General features: G+C 42.0%; 1 protein-coding gene across 1 annotated transcript in view; it reads left to right on the forward strand.

Moving 5' to 3' along the window:
- Positions 1-1,827: 1,827 nt before the first annotated feature.
- Positions 1,828-23,447, forward strand: part of drosha (drosha ribonuclease III) — an 82,415-nt gene continuing 60,795 nt past the window's right edge. Inside the window, exons 1-15 of the mRNA XM_056364432.1 lie at positions 1,828-1,873; positions 2,799-3,654; positions 3,735-3,803; positions 4,293-4,587; positions 5,959-6,100; positions 7,451-7,611; positions 9,276-9,356; positions 10,798-10,884; positions 11,034-11,120; positions 13,114-13,185; positions 13,532-13,613; positions 13,926-14,000; positions 15,143-15,312; positions 17,966-18,090; positions 21,649-21,748. Of these exons, the coding sequence (XP_056220407.1) occupies positions 2,801-3,654; positions 3,735-3,803; positions 4,293-4,587; positions 5,959-6,100; positions 7,451-7,611; positions 9,276-9,356; positions 10,798-10,884; positions 11,034-11,120; positions 13,114-13,185; positions 13,532-13,613; positions 13,926-14,000; positions 15,143-15,312; positions 17,966-18,090; positions 21,649-21,748 (2,400 nt within the window). The 5' untranslated portion in view covers positions 1,828-1,873; positions 2,799-2,800. The remainder of the gene's footprint in view (positions 1,874-2,798; positions 3,655-3,734; positions 3,804-4,292; positions 4,588-5,958; positions 6,101-7,450; positions 7,612-9,275; positions 9,357-10,797; positions 10,885-11,033; positions 11,121-13,113; positions 13,186-13,531; positions 13,614-13,925; positions 14,001-15,142; positions 15,313-17,965; positions 18,091-21,648; positions 21,749-23,447) is intronic.

Consider the following 23,447-nt stretch of genomic DNA (forward strand, 5'->3'; position numbering starts at 1 on the left):
ACAACAAAGTATGTGAATACCTGCACATACATACTGTGGAACATGTCATTCCAAAATCATTAATATATGGTGCTATAGTAACCCTCGCTCCTCTGGTTTCAGGATTCCCAGCAGATTTTGAAACCTGGCTGCAGTGATTTGCTGCCATTAAGCCACATGAGCATTAGTGAGGTCCAGCACTGATGTTGGGAGATTGACTGTTGAAACTAATTGCTTGTCATATGTGATGATAAACTGTATATATTTACACTTTGGACTGTTGGTCAAACTAAACAAGTAATTTAAAGTTCTTTGGATTTAAGAAATTCTGTTTTTCTCTCATTTTACAGGCCAAGCAGAGCAGAGTGAAAAGCTTGAAACAGTAGATGGTTTCCCCTTAACTGCTGGCACAGTGTTGCGAGCACAGTATTTTCTAAAGTATAACTGTATGCTGCAGCACTAAGATTGTCCTTCACTGGAGGAAAAACAGGACAATAGTGAAAAGTTGCAGGTAGTGGCATCCACATACTTTTGGCCTCATTGTGTAACTTGCTCTCTAACAAGTGGACATGTTAAATGTGATGACGAATGATCTCCCAAGTTAGGTGATTAGTTGGTCAAAACAGAACGTAGGTGTTTCCTTAGAGCAAACTACGTGGGCTTGTGCACTTTGACCTTACTGTTCCACAGCGATTCAATCAGTGACACTATGTGGTGCATAACATCACAGCAGAGAGTGCAGCAATGCTACCACACACTGAGGTTAACAAGACGGCTGTTACCCACATATTCATACAGACATCTCCCGAGACAGGTTCAGATCAATGCGGAGCAGAGGTCTAATAGATTCCCGATTCAGAATAATGCCGGAAGTTGCATGGAGTGAGGCCAAACTGTTCCCTAGGTTCGTTAACAATACAATAACAAAGTTTAGCCTTAAGAAATAAATGTACTATGTTAGATGTGTGGTCATGCTGCTGCCTCAATCATTCTGGAAATGAATCTGTGTTGTGTTTCCATGGCAATGTTGCACCAATTTATTGTAATGCATTTTCAAAAAAAATAAAATAAAAAAATAGAAAAATAAAAACCTCTGCTACCCTCTAGTGGATATATAGCAAAAGTACACAGTAACGGTTTAAGTTTTTACGCCTTTATTTTCTTTTTCTTTTTTAAAAATAATTAATTAGTTTTATCCTACAAAAGTAAGCTGTAAGACAAAAGAAGAGAAGTTTGTTTTCAAGAATGGAAAGTTTCTATTGTCAAGTTTATCTGTGCTATGCAGTGTCTATTGCACAAATGTTTATTCCTAGGTCAACAGCAATATTCAGTGTTCAGTTGAAAGATGCACCAATCTGGATGACAAATGTGTTTCTTTACTGTATTTTAATGATATACGATGTATTCTTCTCATTAATCTGTCCCCTCTGAATGTGTAAAATGAGTGAATGTTACGTAAGTGTATTAAACGGTCTGAATGTGTGCAGGTCTTTCAGAGCGAGTAAAGATGTTAAATCAAGGACAGTAATGTTAAGTACATTACGCGCTGGAACTGTTAATGTGCAAGGATAAATAAAGTTTTTGCTGATCGAATGAAATCACACACCGCTGTCTATTATCAACAAAGAGAATTATAAAAATAAAGCAGATGCACACCATGCAGGAACTATATTTTGTGATGTAATGAAATGAAATGATGTTTCACTTATCATCGGTGAAAAGTAGTTTGTTATGTGCTACAGTGAGGACCGACCCGGCGAGAAACAATTCAAAACCGTATCGCTCTTTTATTGGCCAATGACCAAATCGCTGAATGTGATTGGTCAATCCGCGTTGCTCTACCTAACCGTTCCGACCAGAAACACGGACACTCGGAAAGCGTGATACCCACCAGGTAACTCATTGTGATGCATATAGCTTCATATAAATAACCAGGTTTAAGACGATTTAAACTGTTAAATATGTAGTATTTTGAATCAGTAGTGAAGACGGAATTATACGCGTCTGTTGTTAGCACTTCCTATTTTTTTCCATAATTTCTTTCCCTCGCATGCTGACATGATGTGATAGCTAGCTAGCTTGCTAACATGTTACCAGGTAGCCGCGAGTGAAGCTTTAACCTATCTGCAGATGTCAGTTCAAAAAAAAATAAAATAATAATATTGGCCGAGAGTGACTACTTTCTCTTACAAAAGCAGCATTTATTCAGCTGCTCTCAGTTTCTTAATGCGTTTTTGGTAAATGCCGTCTGCTTTAGCTAGTTAGCTAATGACGCAGAGCAAGCAATTACTTTAACGATGTTCAGCTGTTGCTTATGGTAAACGTAAACGATGAACTTGATCACTACGTAGGGCATGACTCTATGAACATGGCACTGTAGTATTAGATAACTGTGCTTTTGTTTTTTAATTTTTAACAATACGAAGAGAATGTAGACGAAAACTAGCTAGGGGGCTAAAGATGGTCACCATTATATTGTACTAATATCTAAACAGATTCAATTCAATAAACTTTATTTGTCCCCAGGGGACAATTTAAAAGAAGATCAATATCTCTTTCTCAGGAAAGTCATGAGAACCATTACTTAACTACAAGCTAGATGAGTTCCTTCCATAATATATTCATCACACACAGTAACTACAACAATTGCAAGTATTAATTTTTTTCATATTTTTTAAAATATGAGCATGTAAGGCTGCCCTCAGGGGGATGGGTGTTTCTTGCAGGTGATTCCGTTAGCAAGTTCAGTCCCAGTTGTGTTTCATGAGGGGTATGAAGTGAGTATCAGTTTTAACTTGATTTTTCTGTCATGTCCACAGTCATGTCTTTCCATCAGGATCGTGGGGGTACCAGGGGAGGAATGCCCTCAGGGCAGCATGGCTCCCCTCAAAGCTATCGACCCACCAACCTGAGGCCTCCCCCTCCCCAGCCTCCGGTGCCCCCGTACCACTATGATCCCCAGACTCCTCCCAGTTCAGGCTACCATGGAAACAACAACTACATGCCTCCTCACTCTGACTTCATGCAGTATCCTCCTCCAGCACCATCCCAGACTCCCAGTTCTCTTAACCAGTGTCCAGTGCGCCCACCTTTTCCCAAGCCCCCAGTTCGGCAGGGCTTCCTAGAACCCCCACCTAATTTTCCACCTCCTCCCTTGCCCAGCTCCTCAGGGGGTCCGACACAAGGGTCCCAGGTGTCTGCTCAGAATGCCTACCACCCTTACATGATGCCACCTGTGCCCCCACCACCATTACCGCACCCGCCCATGCCTCACCCCATGGCTTCTCAGTCTATGAGCTACCACCCTCCATACTCCATGAACTACCCCCATCCTCCCCACCCCCCTTTCCCTCCTCCCACGTTCAGCCCTGGCTACACTCAGAGCCCCAGCTCATATAAACCAGACCACAGCTTCAGGCATGGGGGGCAGTATAAATACGAAAAACCCATGGACAACAGGAGGTCTCCAGAAAGAGGGTATCGCCATGATGACCACAGGCAGAAGGGCTATGGCTACAGTAGCCAGGGTGATAGGCACAAAATGGAATTTCCTGGAGAGAGGAAAGATCGCGGGAGGAGTCCAGACAGGCGTGTCAGGCCAGAGGGTGGAAGGTACAGGTCTGAGTATGACAGAGGCCGGACTCCCCCGAGACACAGGAGCAGGGATCGCAGCAGGTACACAGACAGCACCCTACCTGAATGAGATTCATCTTTGAAATGATGTTTTTCATATTACTCTGTGTGTTTGCTCCCAGAGAGAGGCATCGTCACAGAGAGAGTCGAAGATCCCAGTCACCTGACAGGCACAGAAAGAGGCCTCGGAGGTACAAGTGTAATCCCTTATTTGTCTTATTAAAGCTGCTGTGAAATACTAATCCCCATTCAACCTCTAGAAACATTCACAAATTATTGTTTTTGTCACTGTAGCTGTGGTTCAGCTTGCACACATTCATACATCTCCTAAATTCCTGCAGTTTTTTGTTTGTGTAATTTATATGCGTGTGTATATGCATATATGTGTGTGCGTGTATTTTAACTTACAGACCCTATGTATATCTATATTTGAAGGGGTCATTCTAAGCTAAAGAAAACGCAACAGTTTTTAGTTTCAGGTGATTATACACAAGTAATAATCCTACAACACTGGTCCTTTGAATGTAAAATTTGAAATGGAGCTAACATGTGACCTTAACTCCGTCCTTTGGTCACAAAATATCAAGTGGTTGTATATGTGGTGCAGATTTTACCTTTCGTCTCTGCCCATTGTGATCTTTTTTTTTTTTTTTTTTTTTTTTTTTTTTTGTCATTTGCAGTCGGTCCACAAGCAGAGACAGGAAACGTGGTCGCTGGGAAGAGGAGAGGGACAGGAGGTCAGAGAGCTCCTCGGCCCCGAGCAGAGAGCGCAGCTACTCCTCCATCAGGACCAGAGACTCCGAAGAGACCTTCAGTGACAGAGACCGTGAGCGAGAGCGGGAACGGGACAGAGACCGAGAGAAGGAAAAAGAGAAGGGGGATGATGAGAAAGAGGAGGAAGAGCTGCTGAAACCCGCCTGGATCCGTTGCACCCACGCTGAGAACTACTACTCCAATGACCCCATGGACCAAGTGGTACTGTTGGCACTTTGCTTTTAATTATACCTATGTTCAGTTGCTAATTGTTTGTTGTAATGTATAATTGTTATTATACATTTGGTACCTTTTTTTCTCGATAGCCATAAAAATATCTTTGCCTGCAGTTTGATATAGGTAGTCACAAAAGAGAATGGCTTGTTTTGGTTGATTGAATTTAACACGTTACCCATTAACACTGAGAACAGATTTGCTTGATATTGTTGTATCCATCCAACTACCAAAGGAAGCTTTCCCAATTTTGTGCCCACAATTTTATCAATTCTGTCTTCGATGGTGTTGTTGAAGAGCTGGATTACTTTTTCTCTAAGAGTATACGTTTTCAGGCTCTCAGTTAATAGCGAGCACTCAAAAGACACGCCTCAGTCGCCCTTTGCAAATCACCGCTTGCCCTCTCAAATGCTTTTCTGATGTCTTTGGTGCTTTTGGATAGTGCCGACTCCTTTTTCTTCTATAAAACTCTGACCTTTACCAGGAGTCTCTGAATGCTTGCTTCCTGCTGTCCTCAGCTACTTTCTTCCCACAAATTACATATTCTGGCAGAGACCTGACCTGTCCTTCAATAAAACTAAAGTGAAGGTAAATGTCGAGATGGAGCCTAACTTTATTTCTTTGCCTGTCTATGAACAGATTTACTACTGTTATGTCTCTCTCTTTTCTGCTGTGACAGCGAGGATGCTACCTTTGGGAGTTAGTTACTGTCGCTGCCCCAAAAGGATGTTAAATGGTACAGATGGTCTATGGCACTGAGAGGGCATGACACAGTGGTGTACTCTTTGTGAGGACTGAAAGCACAATGCCGAAATCTTCTATTCTTTTCTAGCTGTTAACAGATCATTTTCTCTCGTAGTGAAGTTTGGTATTTTGTTTTTTCTTTGTCTTTCTTTCTGTCTTATTTCATGAGTGTATTTTAGACATCAATGCAACAGCAGAGGTCGCACTCTGCCATTATCATTTTCACTAAGTGATTGACTTAAAAAGCAACTGTCGGCGTAAGCGTTTTAACAAAACTCGACTGCAATTTGTACTTAAAATTCAAAAAGTTGTTGGGCATCCCTGTGGCCAATGGGTTTAAGACAATGATGGTGTAATCTCAGTTTCCCCGGTTTCTTTGTTGCATGTCAACATCTCGGATCTCTCCTTGTTTCTTATCTATTGTCCTCTATCCAATAAAGGAATAAAATATCCCATAGACCTAAGACATTGACATGCCATCTGGACTACAATCAGGATCAGTATCAATCAGGCCTTCCTCTATCTACAACTGTTCTGTTTAACATTTAAAAATTGAAAAAAAAAAAAAAAAACTATCACAGATTTTCGTGTATTTTATTTGGATTGTTTTTCCAGGGAGACTCTACAGTCGTGGGGACCAGTAAACTGCGGGACCTGTATGAGCGCTTCGAGGAAGAGTTGGGGAGGAGACAGGAGCGAGCCAAGGATGCTCGACCGAAATGGGACCCACCCAAGACTAAACTGGATGAGGATCCAGGTGGGTATTGCTGTGACATGACACTCAGTTGTCAGTTTATAAGGAAAACCTAGACAAAACTAATGCCTTTTGTGGTGTGGATCAACTATATTGTGTTATATTGTCTGATCTTTCTATTATTTTGTCCACCTCATTCAAGTCAGTATAGTCCAATAACATCACAAACTGCGTCCTCAGTTAAATGAATACCTCTTTATTATAGTTTCAATAAAAATTGTATTATAACCTTCATGAAGGAGGATTTACTGGAGGACTGTTGTATTACACTGCATTAGATTTAGCATGGTGTAACTAATAAATATGTCAAAAGTACAACTGCATAGTTTTGTTGAATTAATAAGAACAATCAATGCAGATAAAAGCCTTGAGTGCAATATAAAGTAATTTGAGGTATCATTGTTCCTTTAATCTTGCAGTCCTACAGATCACTTTTTTTTTTTTTTTTATCTTCAGCAGCCAGTGAATTGAAACTTGCACCAGCTCATACTTGCTTTCTTGTTACTTTCGTAAGTTGTTCTGGGTGCCAGTGCTGCAGCTAAATAACAATGAACAGTTAATACATCTCTCGACAACCTTTTGTTATGGATGCACACAGAAACTTGCTGTCTTCTCAGCAGTGCATTTGGCTGAGACGGAGATTAAGTTCAGTGTTTATGATCTTATCTGCAGGGCTGTGAGCTGGATTGTCTCTTTCAGCACCGCAACAGTATCAATCTCGCCCAGGGAGATCTAATTTGCTAAATATGTTGCTCTGGGCACCGACTTCACAGTCAAGTACTCAAGTTAAAATACTGATAAGAATTGAAGACTTTGCTCAGCTAAAAGCCACAAACTATTCAGCTGAATGGTAATTATAATCCTCATTTTGGTGTGAGGTTTCTCTCCGGTAAGGGAGAGTGACAAGTGCGAGAGGGAAAAAGAGAAAATGAGAGATTTCAAAATTGGCAACTGTGCTGCTCTTTTGATCTCAGAGAATCAAGTCTGCAGATGGCGAGAAAAGTGGACATTGTAATGAACTAGAAACAATGAATCCATAGTAGTGATTGGTAAGTCATGCTAAACTTCATTTGTTTTCCCAAAGAAACATTTAGATGGGAAATTTTGCTGTATCATCAACATTGTGTGGATAATTATTCCTCCACAAGAGCTGGCAAAGACGGAGTGCGCACAATGTGAAAACACTGTGACAGATTGCTTTACTGAGACTTTATGTTGTATAATACTTTGTGAGGGCACAGCTGAGCAAGGGGAGCTTAACCACTCGACCAGCTCCGGCTCAGCAAATTATGTTTCAGTTGTCAGCCCTATAATGTTCTAATGATTAAAGACCTTTTTGCTCTTTGGTTCCAGACGACAGCAGCAGTGAGTCAGACTGTGAGTCAGATGGTGAAGGAAGCACCTGCTCCAGCAGCTCTGACTCTGAGGTTTTCGATGTCATTGCCGAGATCAAGAGAAAGAAGGCTCACCCCGACCGCCTGCATGAGGAGCTGTGGTATAACGACCCAGGACAGGTTGGTCTTAACAAAGGGATTTTTGTAAAATTCATTATGCCACAAAACCAAATCTTCCAACTCCTACATCTGTCTTCTCTAATTCGGGTCTGACAAAGTATAAAAATGAAGAGAACAGATTCAAGCAACAAGCAACTCCACAACATTGGTATCATAATATAAGGCAGAGGTAGGGAAATGGTGTCCAGTGGGCCGAATCTACTGTAGAAGAACAGTGTACGTGCCAAGCAGATGTAAGTCCTAATAATATGATCTTATAACATCTGATTTTGCCCCATACATGAGGAAAAGCAGGCATACCAACAGCCTATGTGTCTCATTTTGTGCCAGGATATATTAACAGTGCACGGTGCTCAAACTAAGTCCAATACACTTTAACAGATGAATAAAACAAGTAAATAATATAATCCAATTAATTTAAATTAAACCTGCAACCCTTGAATTTTAAACACAGTTTTAATTTTACGGCTTTATCAGAAATTGTGCTGATAACATTTTTTTCCTAAGGCAACAGCAAAAGCAGCACTTTCATCCAACCGTCACTGGAACAGGCTGCCGTTTATTGAGTGCGTAGTGCAAAAACAGAACATGCATTTGCATATATGAGTCATTTTTTGCAAATGAGTATTAGTTAATGAGCGTTAGCTGCTGAAACTCTGTTAACCCTAACTTACTAAAGGAAAAGTAATTCTGCCGTTGGATACGATCCTGTTTTATAAATCAGTTTAAAAGAAATAAACAGTTAAAACATATTGGCAACTTATAGACCTGTGTGTCCTCCATGCCTGCTAAATGAGGATTCTGCAACAACTGTGTCTCTGTTGCACAACTTGTCCAGCAGAGTGCACTGAGAAGTTTGGTTTTAACTATAAGATGCCCACATTTTTTAAGTCTTCATCAAGATTGTTTATGTTTTGTCTGGTACACTGGCAAAATAATTAGGAATTAATGACATAATTAATTAACATAAATAAATTTAATAGAAAACTGAGATGAAAGAATCTAAGCTTTGACCTCATCCAGGTTCAAAACGGGCACAAAGTGGGAAAAAAAGACTGTTCTGGAGGTAATGGAAGGATGCACCTCTGTCTCAGTATAGCAGGACAATGCTTTGGGATATTGGTACCAGTGTGACTATAATGTCGATACACATCATGATATAACACTATGTCAAATATTAAATGCATTTCCCACAGTACTGGATTGTGAACATGAAGATCTGGTCTCTGGGAGCTTTTGAAATCATTTTACTAACTGTTTTTTCAGCAGATGAGATCTGATCTGATCTGAGGTCTGATATTTAACTATGCAATTTGAAAATGTCCAAAGAGTATGTTTTACATTTAAATGAATTTATTTTCCAACTGTTGAAACGCTTGGAAAATGCATTCATGCAGTCAATAAAATTTAAAATGTAGTCATAGTCCAACAATTTATCATTTTTTGTTGGTGTGTTGTGTTATTGAAGAGTTGACACCTTTTTGTCAGAGTTTGCCTTCACATTGCTGTGAGACTATCATAAAGGCAAACTTAGAACTGGAAACTCCAGTGAAGAAGTAAAGGTCAGGAGTATGCAGTTTAGCGATGTAAAATGTTCAGCGGCTCCTGTGTTATACATGGCAAGTGGAGCAGTTGTCTGATTTACGTATTTTCTTCCTGTCCAGATGAATGATGGTCCCTTGTGCAAGTGCAGTGCCAAGGCCAGACGTACAGGGATCCGCCACAGCATCTACCCGGGGGAGGAGGTATGACACGCTGTGAATAAATCACCCTTTCATAACCTTGAAGTTGTGCCACACAGGGGCAAGGACATTATTCTAGTCAGCCTAAATGTATTCTCTATACAGAGGCCATTTTCTATTGTATTAGAGGGACAGTAAGTAAGAGTTTATCATCCCAAAGAGCCAAATGATGATATTACATCTGTAAGAATTTGGCAGGGGAGTTGGTCTATACCAGTGATTCATCGATTCTTTGGCCACCTGCTGAGATTTCTTGTTTTCATGACTCATTTTCTTGTCTGACTGTGTTTTGGAACAAAAACTCCCACATAGATGCATCTTCAGCTGCCCAGTGTAACACATATCAGCAACAAAGACAACAAAGAATAACAAATCTCAAAGCTGTTTTATAACCCTTGTATTTTCTGTAATAGTTATATTACTTCTGTTTTGCATTCATTAAACCGTTTACATTTAAGGTGAAAAGGAGGCTGGTTAAGGAGGAGATGAAGTCAATTTTCCTTTTGTTTGCTAGTAGTGTCCAATGAAGGTCATGGATTACGTAATGAGTTTTGTAACCTATGGCAAAGTATTTCCCATGGAGGTAAATTAACATCAGCCTCCATGCTGTAGTGCTGTAGATTTCTACCCATCAGCCCTTTTTACGAGCATGTTTTACTTGAAGGTCAAATCATGTCTTAAAAATCTATTTGGCTTTGATAATGAACGGGGCTTGCTCCCTTGTTAGTCGAGTAGTTGACTAATTGCTCGTTACGTTCTTGGTTGACCGGATAATTATTAGTCAATTAATTGTTTTTTAATGGGCAGTATGGCTGTACTCATTAAAGGATGTACATCAGGCATCACTGGGATGTGTTTGTCACATCTCTGTCTTCACAGTAATTTCACAATAATTTTAATAAATATTTTTTGCTCCTCATTAACTTCAATACTTGACAAAATCCCTCAGCGTAAATGCATTCATTTGCAAAGGTAAAAAAGTGGTATTTTTAAAGTCAAATCAACAAACTGATTAGTGGTAGAAATCCTAAGACGAATCAATCAACAGAAGATGAATCAGCAACTTTTCTGATGATAAATCTTTTAGGGACTTTCTCAGGCAGAAATATGAAATATTTCTTGGTCCCAGCCTCTTAATTGGGAAGTTTGCTTTCTTCATCCATTTTATATCATTGCAAACTGCATATCTTTGGGTTTTGGGATGTTGGTCAGACAAAATGCAAAGGATGTTTTTCACTTTGCTGTTTTTTTATCGACCATCTATTAATCGAGAAGGGACTTGGCAGATTAATTGAAAATAAAAATAGTCATTAGTTGCAGCCATACAACAGTTTGACAGAAAGAGAGTTGTCATAATTGGCCCCAGTTTGGTGTCAGAACAACGTATGTATATGATGTGCTAAATTTACTGTTAAGGAGTATAAGCTGTGTGTCTCTCTCTCAGTCTGTGAAACAGTGCCGTCCAATGAACAACAATGCAGGAAAACTGTTCCACTACAGGATCACTGTCTCTCCTCCAACTAACTTCCTGGTATGAATTTGTCTTTTTTGGTCAAGACCCTAAAATGAAAGAAGTTATTGTTGTTGTATGTTTTATGGCAGTACTCACTGTTTATATTATGACATTCATTCAGCTGCAGTGTGTTGTTCCAGTGTGTGACCAGCTGTTTTCCGTTTCAGACTGACAGGCCGACTGTGATCGAGTACGATGACCACGAGTACCTGTTCGAAGGCTTCTCTCTCTTCTCCCACACACCTCTCACTAATGTAAGCCTGCTTTGAGTTCTTAGCAGTGTAGGCGACCAGCCATGAATATTACACCATGATAGTTTCAGATTTTTGACAGTAAGTGGGTGCCACTGTGCACTCGTTTTTCTCAGTCATGCCTGTATTTTTTTACATTTTGTATTTTATTTGCGAGTGTCAAGACGAATCCAAAAAGTTTACAAGGTTGCTTACAGCTTTTCCATAAGCTTAAAAAAAAAAACCCAACACATTTCATCAACGATCCGTTTCATATTCCAACAGAATGTGTGTTATACATAAAACAAGCGTACATCATTTCACTTAAGACCTGAACAGCTAAAGTTAATCTAATAGAAATGATGAGGACAAATCAAAAATTTGCTAAGTCATGGAGGCATTTGTAGACTGTTGTTCATCAACCTTCAGGAAAATCATGTCCTAATGATGCGATCATGTTTTACAATATTCAGTAACACCATTAATTCTCATTGATAGCTGCACAGGCCTGAGAAGGAACCAGAAAGCCATCCAGTTCAATGTATTTAGCTAGGGCGTGATGGTTGACAGACCTTCATTTTGATTGAATTTCACTTGATTGTCAGATTTCTCTGATGTTTGTCCGGTTTCATAAGATTCATTCATCATGAGTAAAGTGAGCAGGGTGTCAGATCCCTTGTTAATTCAAAACAACCAGAATAAAGGAGAGAAATACTTGATATCATCAAACTATTAAAAATATTTTTAACAATATTTCTTATTAGTTTCAGTTGTACAGGCCAGTCCTGCTATTCCTCCCACGTCTACTGTGAACTCTATTCTCTCTCCTCTCTGATGTGTGAGCCTGCCTGCATGAAACTCTGCTGTGTAAAGCAGCCAGGTCCATGATCTGTTTTATTAACCCTCTCTGCATGCAGGCCAACTGCTGCTCAGTCAGCTCTGCACTGGACACATGTGATACCATTCCTCTTTCTACGCGTCTGTTAAGGCAACACATATAATTTAGGTCAGAGTTTGAGTGAAAAATCCCCTCCTCCTTAAACTCCGCTCTCCTCAAAAATAACTTCAAATCGGCTTTAGGCTTCGGGTCTGCTTCTTTGTTGCTTGGACAAAGTGCTCCTCTCTTGCTGTGCTGACCTTGTCGCAGATTCCTCTCCCTCACGTTCGAAGGCCCATCAGTGGTTGTCAAACATTAGAGAGGTCGTGACTTAAAAGGACCCTCTCTCTGTGTAGACATATGAGCTGTGCGCTCAGCTATTCTTTTTTTTTTTTTTTTTTTTTCAGAAGGAGGAAGTTTAAAGGAAAAGGGAATTTGAGAGGAGACAACCAAACCAAATCAGTGGCCACGCGTGTGTGTGTTTTTCCTGCATGTTTGAATAATAAACTACTTGGTCAATATCCTTCCAGCTTAAAAAGAGCCCTGAGGATTAGGCATGATTTGAACTGGATAATTTAAGCAGCCCTTGTTAAAAGCTGGGGTAAACGCTTCGTGGCAGTGTGGGGATTAGGAACCTCGGAGCGTGGTGATATTAGCCCCCCTGCTAGTTAGCCGCCGGGTTGGGCAAGAATGACTGTGACTCCCAGGTTAATCTCTTAAAATGGACCCCTGTGCTCTGGCAACAAAGACCGTGTAACTAGGGAGATTAAACACAGAAGAGCAGGCTTATCTATTTAGAGAGATTTGAGTTACTTAATTTTCAAGAGTCAGGTGCACTGCCTGTGTGTGTGGAGGCATATGATTTGTGTGACTTGAGTGTTTGCACATGTCCTGGTTTTTAAATTGACCTATATCTGTGCATGTTTGTACACACGTCAATGGGTTAGAGTGGGATTTCTTGAGCGTCCATACTTTTTTCTTTACATGCAGGTGGTTGTGAGCGCCATTTTGGGCAAGCTGCACAGCAGAGATGAGATTTTAATGAGTTTCCTTGAAAAGCTGTAACCTCTGCCTAACGCCATGGTAATGAGTCGGCCCTTCCTTTCTTCTGCCCGTACTCTGTTCCTTTCATCATCACAGATTCCATTGTGCCGTGTGATCCGCTTCAACATAGATTACACCATTCACTTCATAGAGGAGATGACACCGGAGGTCAGTAAAAACCCACTTTATCTCTCAGCTCTTTCTCTCCCCTTTCTCACCCCTTTTGTTTTTATCTCAAACGGCTGAGTCTGAGCACAGCTGAGCCACACGTAACCCTCACACCTCGGTGCCCGGGTGAGCTAAGGTGCTAATCCTTTTAGAAGAGGGAAAGGAGAATCTTTTTAACCTGCTGAAGTTGATTACATCGATAAGGTGGCTTATGTGATAAAGTTAGAGAACTGGATTTGCTTATCAGTCATATCTACATTAATGCACTCCTGCTTTTTCTTGAGTCTGCTTGCACTGTATGCTCACAAAATGCTGCTATCAAACACCGTCTCTCTCCTGTGTCCAGAACTACTGTGTGCGAGGCCTGGAGCTGTTTGCCTCCTACTTGTTCCAGGACATGCTTGAGCTCTATGATTGGAACCTGACAGGTAGGAATCTCAAAAGAATGGCCAGTTTAACCGGAAATGACCTTTTTCAAGCTCATGCATGGGTTGCACTTATGAAATGTGTTGATAGTGATAGTTTATGGTGAAGTATAGGAGTGGAAATGATCTCATGTTGCAAATTGCAATATTTCAGAAATGGGGAAATGTCAAGCAACATGATTGTGATTGTCATTTCAGCCATACCTTTACACTGCTATTCTTTAACTTGTGTGAAAAGCATGTTTTTATTGTGAAATGTTGTCCTGTCCAAACAAACAGCAAAAAAAGTGAAAAAAAATGTGCTCCTTCGTTCAGGTCCTGAGTTTGACAACGAGGCCTCCGGATGCCAGCGGTTTCATTTCATGCCCCGTTTTGTCCGATTCTTACCTGGTAAGACTCTGAACAACCTGCACCGAGCCTCAACTGCTTTGTTCTGCTCTTTGTCTCCCTCTGGTGGTCAGTGGTAACACAGTTCTCCCGTTAAAACAAGCTAGAAGAAGGATGCATGTCTCCAGGAATGTCTACTCCCAACATTTCTGCAGCTGATGTTGATATATGTGGCAGGTTCTGGAGGTTCACTTACAGAGCCTGAGCTGCTGTGTAGCTGCATGATATTCATCTTTGATACACATGATGGTGCTGGTGCACTATGATATTGCCACAGAGTTTGTTATGACAACTGTGCCGCCTACCTTCTTTCCATCAAAAAACAATTTATCTCCTAGCTTTCCCAATTTAGTTTGCTACAAACACTTATCTGCCTCTTTTACAAAAGAAAAAAGAAAAACAATCCAAACTGATGTTTCTGATGTGATCTGTAAAGAGAAAGGGAGAGGAGACGGGGAGTTACAGTGAGAGCGTGATGATGTTGTGTTTGAAAGTTGCAGGGAGAGAGTGTGTGTGCATTTGTGTTTGTCTTAATGCATTTCCAGAACTGAGAGGTCAGTGGATTTTTATGTGCCTGTCCATTTGAACACCCGTAAATGCAGGTCAATCAATTTTGCATGAGTGTCTATTAAACTGTCTCTCTTTGACCTGGTAGATTGCATGTGTGTGCTTGGCTTTATTTCACCGCATATGCATTCATGTGTGACTGTCTACTCACTCTTGATTCTGTAATACTGATTTGAATGTTATTCCATGCGCGCGTCATTATGTGCCTTCACGTATTGTATGGCATCTGACCTTTCATCAGTGCCTGTGTTCACCTGTGCATTTCCTGAACAATACAATTGTGATGCATGGGGACATTTTCATAGTATGTAATATTGGCTCAAAAACTGCGAGTTGGCAGAGGTGAGGCAGGGTGAGATGCTTGTATAAACACAAAGACTTTCTCCAACATGAACGCTGATTTTGGGCCAAGGATTTTGAACAATGAAAGAATGCATTGTATGGCAGCTCAGAAACGTTTTCCCTCGAGGAAAAAGTCAAAGCTTGTTTAATTCCACAAACTGCAGCTATGAAGGCTGAGATTTTTGCATTTTTTTCAATTAACTGTGTATTCATGTTGATAAATATTTATGTCTTAGATGGCGGGAAGGAGGTGCTGTCCATGCATCAGGTGCTGCTCTACCTGCTGCGCAGCAGCAAGCCCCTGGTCCCCGAGGAGGAGATTGCAGACATGCTGCAGTGGGAGGAGCTGGAATGGCAGAAATACGCGGAGGAGTGCAAGGGCATGATCGTCACCAACCCGGGCATGGTGAGGCCTCAGCTTCTCTGTTACGACAGGAGGTGGCCTTGTCCGCCGTTTCAAGGGCATTTGTCGCCCCCAACCCCGACACTGCAGGAATAAGGCTGTTCGTGTTAGCCTGTGACATGAGCAATCTCACCTATTATCCCCAAGGGCGTTTGCTGTCATCAACACTAGTAGGGCCGAAGCTTTTGTGTCACAGTGAAGTTGGTTAACCTTCTTGTCTGGCCCATATTTTAAAGAATGTGGAGTAATTGTGTTTGGGTAAAGGTGAAGATGTCATTGCTAGCTAAAAGGTTGCATATGAATAGTGAATATGATTGTGTAACCTTTGTCGTGGGTGAGTTATTGAGTCAACTGGCCCTCCTGGCAGGACTGAATTGTTGCTGTCAGGTTCTCCAGATAGGTGGGTGTATAATAGTCTTCCATCTGTAGACTCAAGTTTAAGATTGCTCTGCCAGTCAAACAAAGTCTATTAAAAAGGTCATATATAGAGACTTACTCTGTTTGGCGAAAATAGAACTATCTGTGGAAAGGGTCAACATTAGTCATCTTCACTGTCACTCTCAGGATTTCTTATAGTGAGTTTGGTGGTTTGTTGCTTGTTGGTTAAGTGCTTATTTTATTACTATTTCATTACATTTAGAAACAAGGAGAATTGTCATAAAGTCTTCTTAAAAAAAAGTGTTGCTTTAGGTTTTATGTCAAATTACTGTCATTCCCAGGGTTGTCTGTATTACCAATAATTGATAGTTAATATTTTCCTTATGAATCGATCTGTCAGTTAACCCATTTAGACAGCAAACTGTAAAAAAAAAAAAAATATTGTAAAAATACCCATCATCAGCAGGGCTGTCCTCACAGGACAAGGAGCAGGAGTAACAGAGTGCATGATGTAAACTTTACAAACCAAGTCTTATCTTAAACTGACTGAAAACGGAGGGGAGCACAGTGCTGGACAGTGTGAGGCAGGGCAGGGCAGGGCAGCGCAACTCGTTTCTGTTGGCTGCTACAATACTCCCAGCTCCGGTGTCCAGCTGACAGCGTTGTCAGAAGCCCAGCAGGAGAAACACTCTGGGTGCAGTACGATTTCCAAACTGAGCTATAACCAAGACGCCGACTTTTACTTTCTCTGCCTGTGTGGAAACCTGATATTTTGACATCCCACATGACGAACAAAGACATTAAAACATGAGTTTCTAGGTATAACATGAGAGTCATGTAGAGGGGTTGAGCTGAACTAACACGACATGTGCAGGGGACTGTATCTGTTAGTCGAGTCAGTTGAGTCGAACCTGAAAATCCTGACTTGGGGGCAGCTCTAATCACAATCTCCTAAAACTAAAGGGGACATTTAAAACATTGTTTTATCCGGCCAATAGTCCAAAATCCAAAGATGTTCAGCAGAGAAAAGTCTCACAATTGAAGTTGAAGTGAGAACCAGTCATTTTTGCTTGGTAAGTAACTTAAATGATTAATTGATTAACAAAATAGCTTCAGATTCACTTTTCTTTTATTGCATAATTATTTTTGAGCTGACCGACAGTGATCAGAACCCTCAAATTTGGCCAAGAAAGAAAATATGTTCTTGGAGGTATAGATTTAAGAAACATGCTCATTAATCACTGGAATGTCCTCTCAGAGCTAGGTGGCGCAGCTCAGTCCATACATGCTCTCATTTTGTCGAAATCTCACCTGGTGTCCCAAGGTCACATACTACTCCAAATTAAAGTGCCCGATGCCAATCAAACATGGCATGCTCGGGGTGTCATGTGGCGTAGTAGTCTAAGCAGGCGCCCCATGTGTAGAGGTTACAGTCCTCGCTGCAGTCGGCCCCAGTTCGAGTCCCGCATCGGACGGCCCTTTACTGCATGTCATTCCCCCTCTCTCTGCCTCCCCCATTTCCTGTCTCTCTATTGTGTGCTATTGAATAAAGGCATAAAAGCCCAAAAAAATATACTTGCATGCTCAAGTTATAATATCGCACAGTGGCATGGTCCACAAAAGAGGGCACAAATGTCACTGACCTTCAATTAGCTATAGCGCATTAAAGCACCTGTAAAGCATCAGTAGGCGTTAAATGGCCTAGTATATATAAATGAGCATTTACAGAGTAGTTGTTTCAGGATTGTAAACAGTGCAATCATCAAGCCCTCCATCAAGCCAATCTAACCTGATTATGTCGCTTTAGAGGCAGAATCAAAGTTGGCTGGTGACCTCTTGCTCTCAAATCAGAGTTTGTATGCAGGCTGTGACGAGCAAGCACGGCTAATGTCAAGGTGAGCCCGAGCCTTGAGCCATCTGCCGCGCAGCTCATCGCGCCTTATGCTACAGCCCCTTCCTCTGATCTCGCAAAATGCCTGTCAGGCTAACTGTGATTTGGGAGTCAGCTGAGGACATGTTGCATGTCAATCTCCTCCCTGATAAGAGCGTCAGAAGTTAGCATGCCCATCCCTGACATCACTTTATCATTGTTGTGCACTCGCTACAAGCCGAATCTGGACCTCATCTCATTACATTGCTGTGACAGACGACCCTCCTGGCGTGGATTATTTTTTATTTCACATATTGGTAGCAGATGATTGAATGACAGCTGCCTTGTAGCTAGATGAATGTGTTTATACTGTAACATGACTCGCTGTACTGACTTCCTTTTCCCCAGAAACCCAGCTCAGTGCGTATCGACCAACTGGACAGGGAGCAGTTCAACCCCGATGTCATCACCTTCCCCATCATCGTTCATTTCGGGATCCGTCCGGCTCAGCTCAGCTACGCCGGAGATCCTCAGTAAGATCGCACACACACACACACACACACACACACACACACACACACACACACACACACACACACAAACACACAAACACACACACACACACACACACACACACACACACATAAATGTCGACCAGCCATCCGAGTATAGAGCTCTCCCTATATAGCTTCCACCTGCTGTGTACCGTCTCCCTCGTTCCCTCTACTCCTTATTCACCACTGCTCTCGCAGGACATTGATGGCACAATCCTCCGTGTCACACCTAGAGGAGGACGAGAATGGCGTATGTCGAAGAGGTGGGGAGATAGACGGATAGATGGAAAGGGGAATAGAAGGATGAGAAAACGAATGGTATGACATTTTCACATGCGTCGTCACGGGTCCCAGGTTTCCGCTGGGTGCCTCCGCCATGGGAGCTCCTGCGGTTTATGTCTCGTGAATAGTAATGCCACACACACACGCCACAGGGCTGCAGTAGGGAATACTGTACTCTGTTGCTGCATAATTAACAAAAGCAGTGTATTAGATCATCTGAGCTGCGGTCTCTGAGGTGTTCAGAGAGATGCGACAACACCACACCAAGCACCAATCAAAAGTCAGCACACAACTTGGTTTCTGTGCTTTTATTCTAAATTTAAACCTGTGGATTTCTTTTTAAGTCAAATATTTGGTCTCAATCACAACAGTCGGGAGGAGGTGCCGTAGGAAGATGGTGATGATGAAGACGCAAGCAAGAGGGTGATCAGTAGGAGATCCATTTAGGCTGAACTACTTTGCTTCCTCCCTCTGACTAATGTCCCCTCTCCCCTGCTGCTACATTTTAGCTGTCTGTCCGCTGAGCTCTTTCATCCCTGCGCACCCTGCTGCCATGTCAAACTTCTCAAAGTGGCAGACAACGACAAATTTATGGATGGACTGGGACATCATTAGCTGATGCAGACACGAGTAGTAAGAGACCAGTGGAAAGGATTTCCTACCACTGCTAATGATGCGTGTAGCGAGGGCAGGAGTCGGTGTTGATTGCGGCAGCAATGCCACAGAGAGGGAGCCTTGGACACAGCAGCAGCATATATTAACTCAGGAGACTGAAGAAGCTGTGTTGTCTTCTTCAGCGAAAGAGGGATGAAACATGAGAGAAACATAATGGAGGGAGGGGGAAGGATATGAAAGGCATGCAGAGATGTGAAAACAAAATACCAGAGAATTTAAGACGGAGCAGGTTGAGACAAGAGGATAAAATCCCCTTTCAGACATGCATGTGAATGTGCTGTCAGTTTTACATGTCGGGCTCATTCAATAAGCCACAGTCTCTTTTCTGTGAAAGTCATGATTGCAGTCTCACTGGGTCGGATCAAGTAACATTCCTGCAACACCACCAACCTGGCTCAAGTTTGAATTTACACCTCAATAAAACAGACTGTATGGATTCAGAGCGCCAAAGTCTCTCTCTTCTTTCACAAGCCTGAAGTTGAGCATGTAATTTACACTCTCAGTTCTTAGTTGGCCATTTTTTTTTTCCTGACATTGCCACTCTACCACCGCACAGTGAAGTAGTTCATTTCCTGAACGCTGTGTTTCCATACGTAATTTTTCTTATCTAAGACTTGCTAGCTTGTTAAAGTTATATTGTAAAGTATTTGAACCTTTCTGACCACTATTACAAAACAACACAGTTTCATGATGAAAGCTAAATGAAACCGACTGGCTGTTGCAAGGTTGTCTCTCCTGACTGAGTCTGTCTGTGAAAAAGCTGAACCATTCTCAGCTTCCACGCTTCCCACTGCTGGCCATCTTTGAGTTGATGTGGGCAGTAGCAGCAGGCTTTTAGAGGTGCAGTTTTCAATGAGTGGTGTTAATGTCTAGGCTGCAGCAGCACAAAGGTAAATAATTGCAGAAAGTTATTAAATTTGAGGCCAGTTCTGTCTTTAATAACATTAATGAATTAATCACAGCCTCACATCTTGTCAGTTTTAACTATGCTCTGGCACTCTCAGATTATTATTATTATTTTTATATATTTATCTATTTTTGGGCTTGTGAATGCCTTTTATTTGATAGTACAGTAGAGAGACAGGAAATGGGGAGGCAGAGAGAGGGGGAATGACATGCAGCAAAGGCCGTCCGATGCGGGACTCGAACTGGGGTAGTATATCTAATACATGATATTAATGAGAAGATTTATTTTGGGATCACTACAGGGTTGATTAGCAAAAAAGCAGGGGTTAGTATCCCTTGTCTTGTCATGATGATAGTGGATAAAAATACTCATTCAACTGCAAAATCATTTTTAAAATCCGTCACTTGTTACCTTGATTTTCCAACTGACCTTGTGAGCTCCGTCCCTCACGTCTTCAATGGTCCTTTTACATTAGAACAGAGCTATTAGGTAGGTAACAGGTACCTATTCTGCTTACTTGAGCAGATAGATGAAGGCAGCGATGTTACAGATGCTGTATCTGAAAAGGGTTAGAGACTGGAAAACAGAAGAAGTGGGGGTGAAGAGAGAGGAAGAGGCAGCATATGCTAATGAAAGCATGTGCAGGGAGTGGCGAGAGCCGCGGCAGTGCTACCCCGAGAGCACACAGCGGATCTGTGGAAAGGTCATTGGAGCGGATTGGGGACGAGGGGGCCTCCCAGGCTGCATAGACTTTCTCACTCTCCCTCTCTCTCTCTGTCTCGCTTTCTCTTTCTTCCTCTCTCTGTCTCTCGTCTGCTCAGGCTGCTTCAGTGCGGAGGTGGTGGTGAGCTGATAATCGGGGCGGTAAAGCCGTCTCATTCCCTCGTCTCAGTCTCTAATGAAGTCCCCACTATTAAAGCTCTATAATTCTTCTATTCCACAGTACACCCCCACCTCCCTCCTCTTCTTCCCCTCCTCGTCTCTCTCTCCTTCCCTCTCTTTATGCCTCTCTCCCTTTCTCTCTGTCAATGCACCATCCTATCCCCCAAACCCCACCACCTTACCTCTCCATCCCACCAATCATAATTGAATAACTCTGGGTAAATGAGGAGAAAGTCTCCTGAATGGGAGCAGAACGGTCACACCCGGCCCTCAGTGCATCAATCAGGAGGTCTGATTGAAAAGAGAGAAGGGGGGAGGAGAGGGGGAGAGAGGGGGGAGGTGGTTAGTACGGTGGCTACATGTCACCTTGCCGATAACTCCCTGCCTCTTTTCAGATGCAAATGAGAGCAAAGACAATGGGGTTTTATAGAAAATGAGAATGAGGAGGTTGTGAGACTACTCTTGAGCCATATGTCAAGGCTGCTCAAATGTTTCATGACTTACATCTTTTTATCAGACAAGAAAATGGTAAAAACTGCAAATCGCCAGTCGGTGTGTGCGTGGACCTCTGCTCACAGTTCAAACGGCAGACATCTGAAACACAGAGAATCTTCTGTGTCCACTGCCCTCACACACAAGCAGCTAATGCAATAACGGCCGCAGGCAACTGTTAAATTATGTTTAATATCAGCCAAGCCGCAGATGAAATATTGATGTGTTGTTGCGAAGCCGGAGAGTGAGGGCGAGATAGACTCCTGTCAGCCTGACATCACCTCCTTTACTTTTGGCAGGTACCAGAAGCTGTGGAAGAGCTATGTGAAACTACGCCACCTGCTGGCCAACAGCCCCAAGGTCAAGCAGATTGACAAGCAGAAGCTGACACAGAGAGAGGTGGGTTGAAAGAAAACAAACACACTTTGATCATTTTTTTTTGTTTCTACTGACAGACTCATACTTTAACATTGCCATGTGGCTTGCATTTGTTTTTGTGTGAATGTAGCGCAGTGCGCTTTCAATTTAAACCTTTTCCTGCAGATAGGAAAGGTTATGTTGAAACACTGGAGCACTAGCACACTCTGCAGAAATAAGACATTCCCAGCCATTAATTTCAAAAACAAAACTATTACTATTACTATTATTCCTGCTGTGCGCACTGATTCAAATGCTGCTTATCTGGAATCCTCTGCTCGTAGTCAGAGTTATTGCCTCAAACTAACAAGGATGCTGCTTCACTAAACAAATATGAGACAGCCAAAAGTTAACTTGTACATTTATGGAAGAACCACAGTCATACTTTCACGCATTTAATGTTTTTTTCAACAACAGAGGAATATTTAAGTATAGAATCCAGGTCTGTTGATTTGCACATTAGTACCATGTAAGCCAGATGTGTTATAATGTTATAAGTGTAGACCTGCTGCCTTTCACTTAATGTGTTATTTGATGTTGAAGAAATTGCTTCAACCATGTAGTAAATGGTTTTACCATTAACTGCAGCCTTACTTTGAATATCAGTCAGAATCTCCATTGTCTACATGAGCAGTCTTGTCATTATTCACTAACCCTTCACTGAAGAGTTTACAACTGTTGCAATTATTGTTGTTATAATTGCGTCATTTTCTTTCCTTCAGCACCATTTCTACATTTGTGGTCCAGATTTGGCTCAGAAATATTTCACTAGCTGTTTCCTTCTGTATTTACTCCAGACATACAGTAAATGCTCTTATTTTGGTGTTGAAGAATGAACAGCATCTTTTATTAAAGTGAATAAAGGATTGGTTCATATTTTTCAAGTCTGTCTTAAAACAATAGTCAGGTTCACATATGTTTACTGAAACAGATTTTATCTCCTGCTCATACTGGCCATTAGATAATAAAATACAAAGGTAATATGAGGCTTCAGCAGTCTGAGTTCGACATATCAAGGGATCATCTTGGCACCTGACTACTGTTTTAAAACAACATACGAACCTGTCCTTTAATGCATAATTTAGATGAATGTACAGCTCAGCATAAGATGGCAGTAAGTCTTCTCCTGAGTTGAGTGTGAAGGTCAAATCACCTCTAGGGACCGAGAAAGGAAAAGGTTTAGTGAAGTAATGACCATGTAGCCACGGGGAATCACAGGGTACAGGTGCTGTGTGTGGCCTGAAGTAGCCGAGCACAAGCGCTTTGTCCCACCGTATCTCCACTGCAGGGACTGCTGTAACTTCTCCACAGTAGATACAGCTTTTCCTCTCTCCGAGGCTTGGAGTGTGCTGCAGATCCAGTCTCTTCCCTCGGTCTGTTTGATACACTCTGAACCAATAATGAGCAAGAACTCGGAGCTCAATTAGCTTGTTTCCCAGGTAGCTCGGCAAAGATCTCTCCGGCTAACAGGCCCTGACAATCCCACTGTCAACCTGCACTGGAGCAATTACTGAACCCAAACACATGCACACTCACACACTGGGTCCATCAGGCTCCACCACAAACATTAGCCATGTCAGTGTCTCTTCACTGCAGTGGCAGTGTGGCATTGGTACTTATCTAATGCCCGAGGGAACACTGAAGCTTCCTGTGTAAATGGTCTTTCACTGAAAGACTAAAC

The sequence above is a fragment of the Seriola aureovittata genome, chromosome 20 (genome assembly GCF_021018895.1).
Source record: "Seriola aureovittata isolate HTS-2021-v1 ecotype China chromosome 20, ASM2101889v1, whole genome shotgun sequence".
In the NCBI taxonomy this organism is placed as follows: Eukaryota; Metazoa; Chordata; class Actinopteri; order Carangiformes; family Carangidae; genus Seriola; species Seriola aureovittata.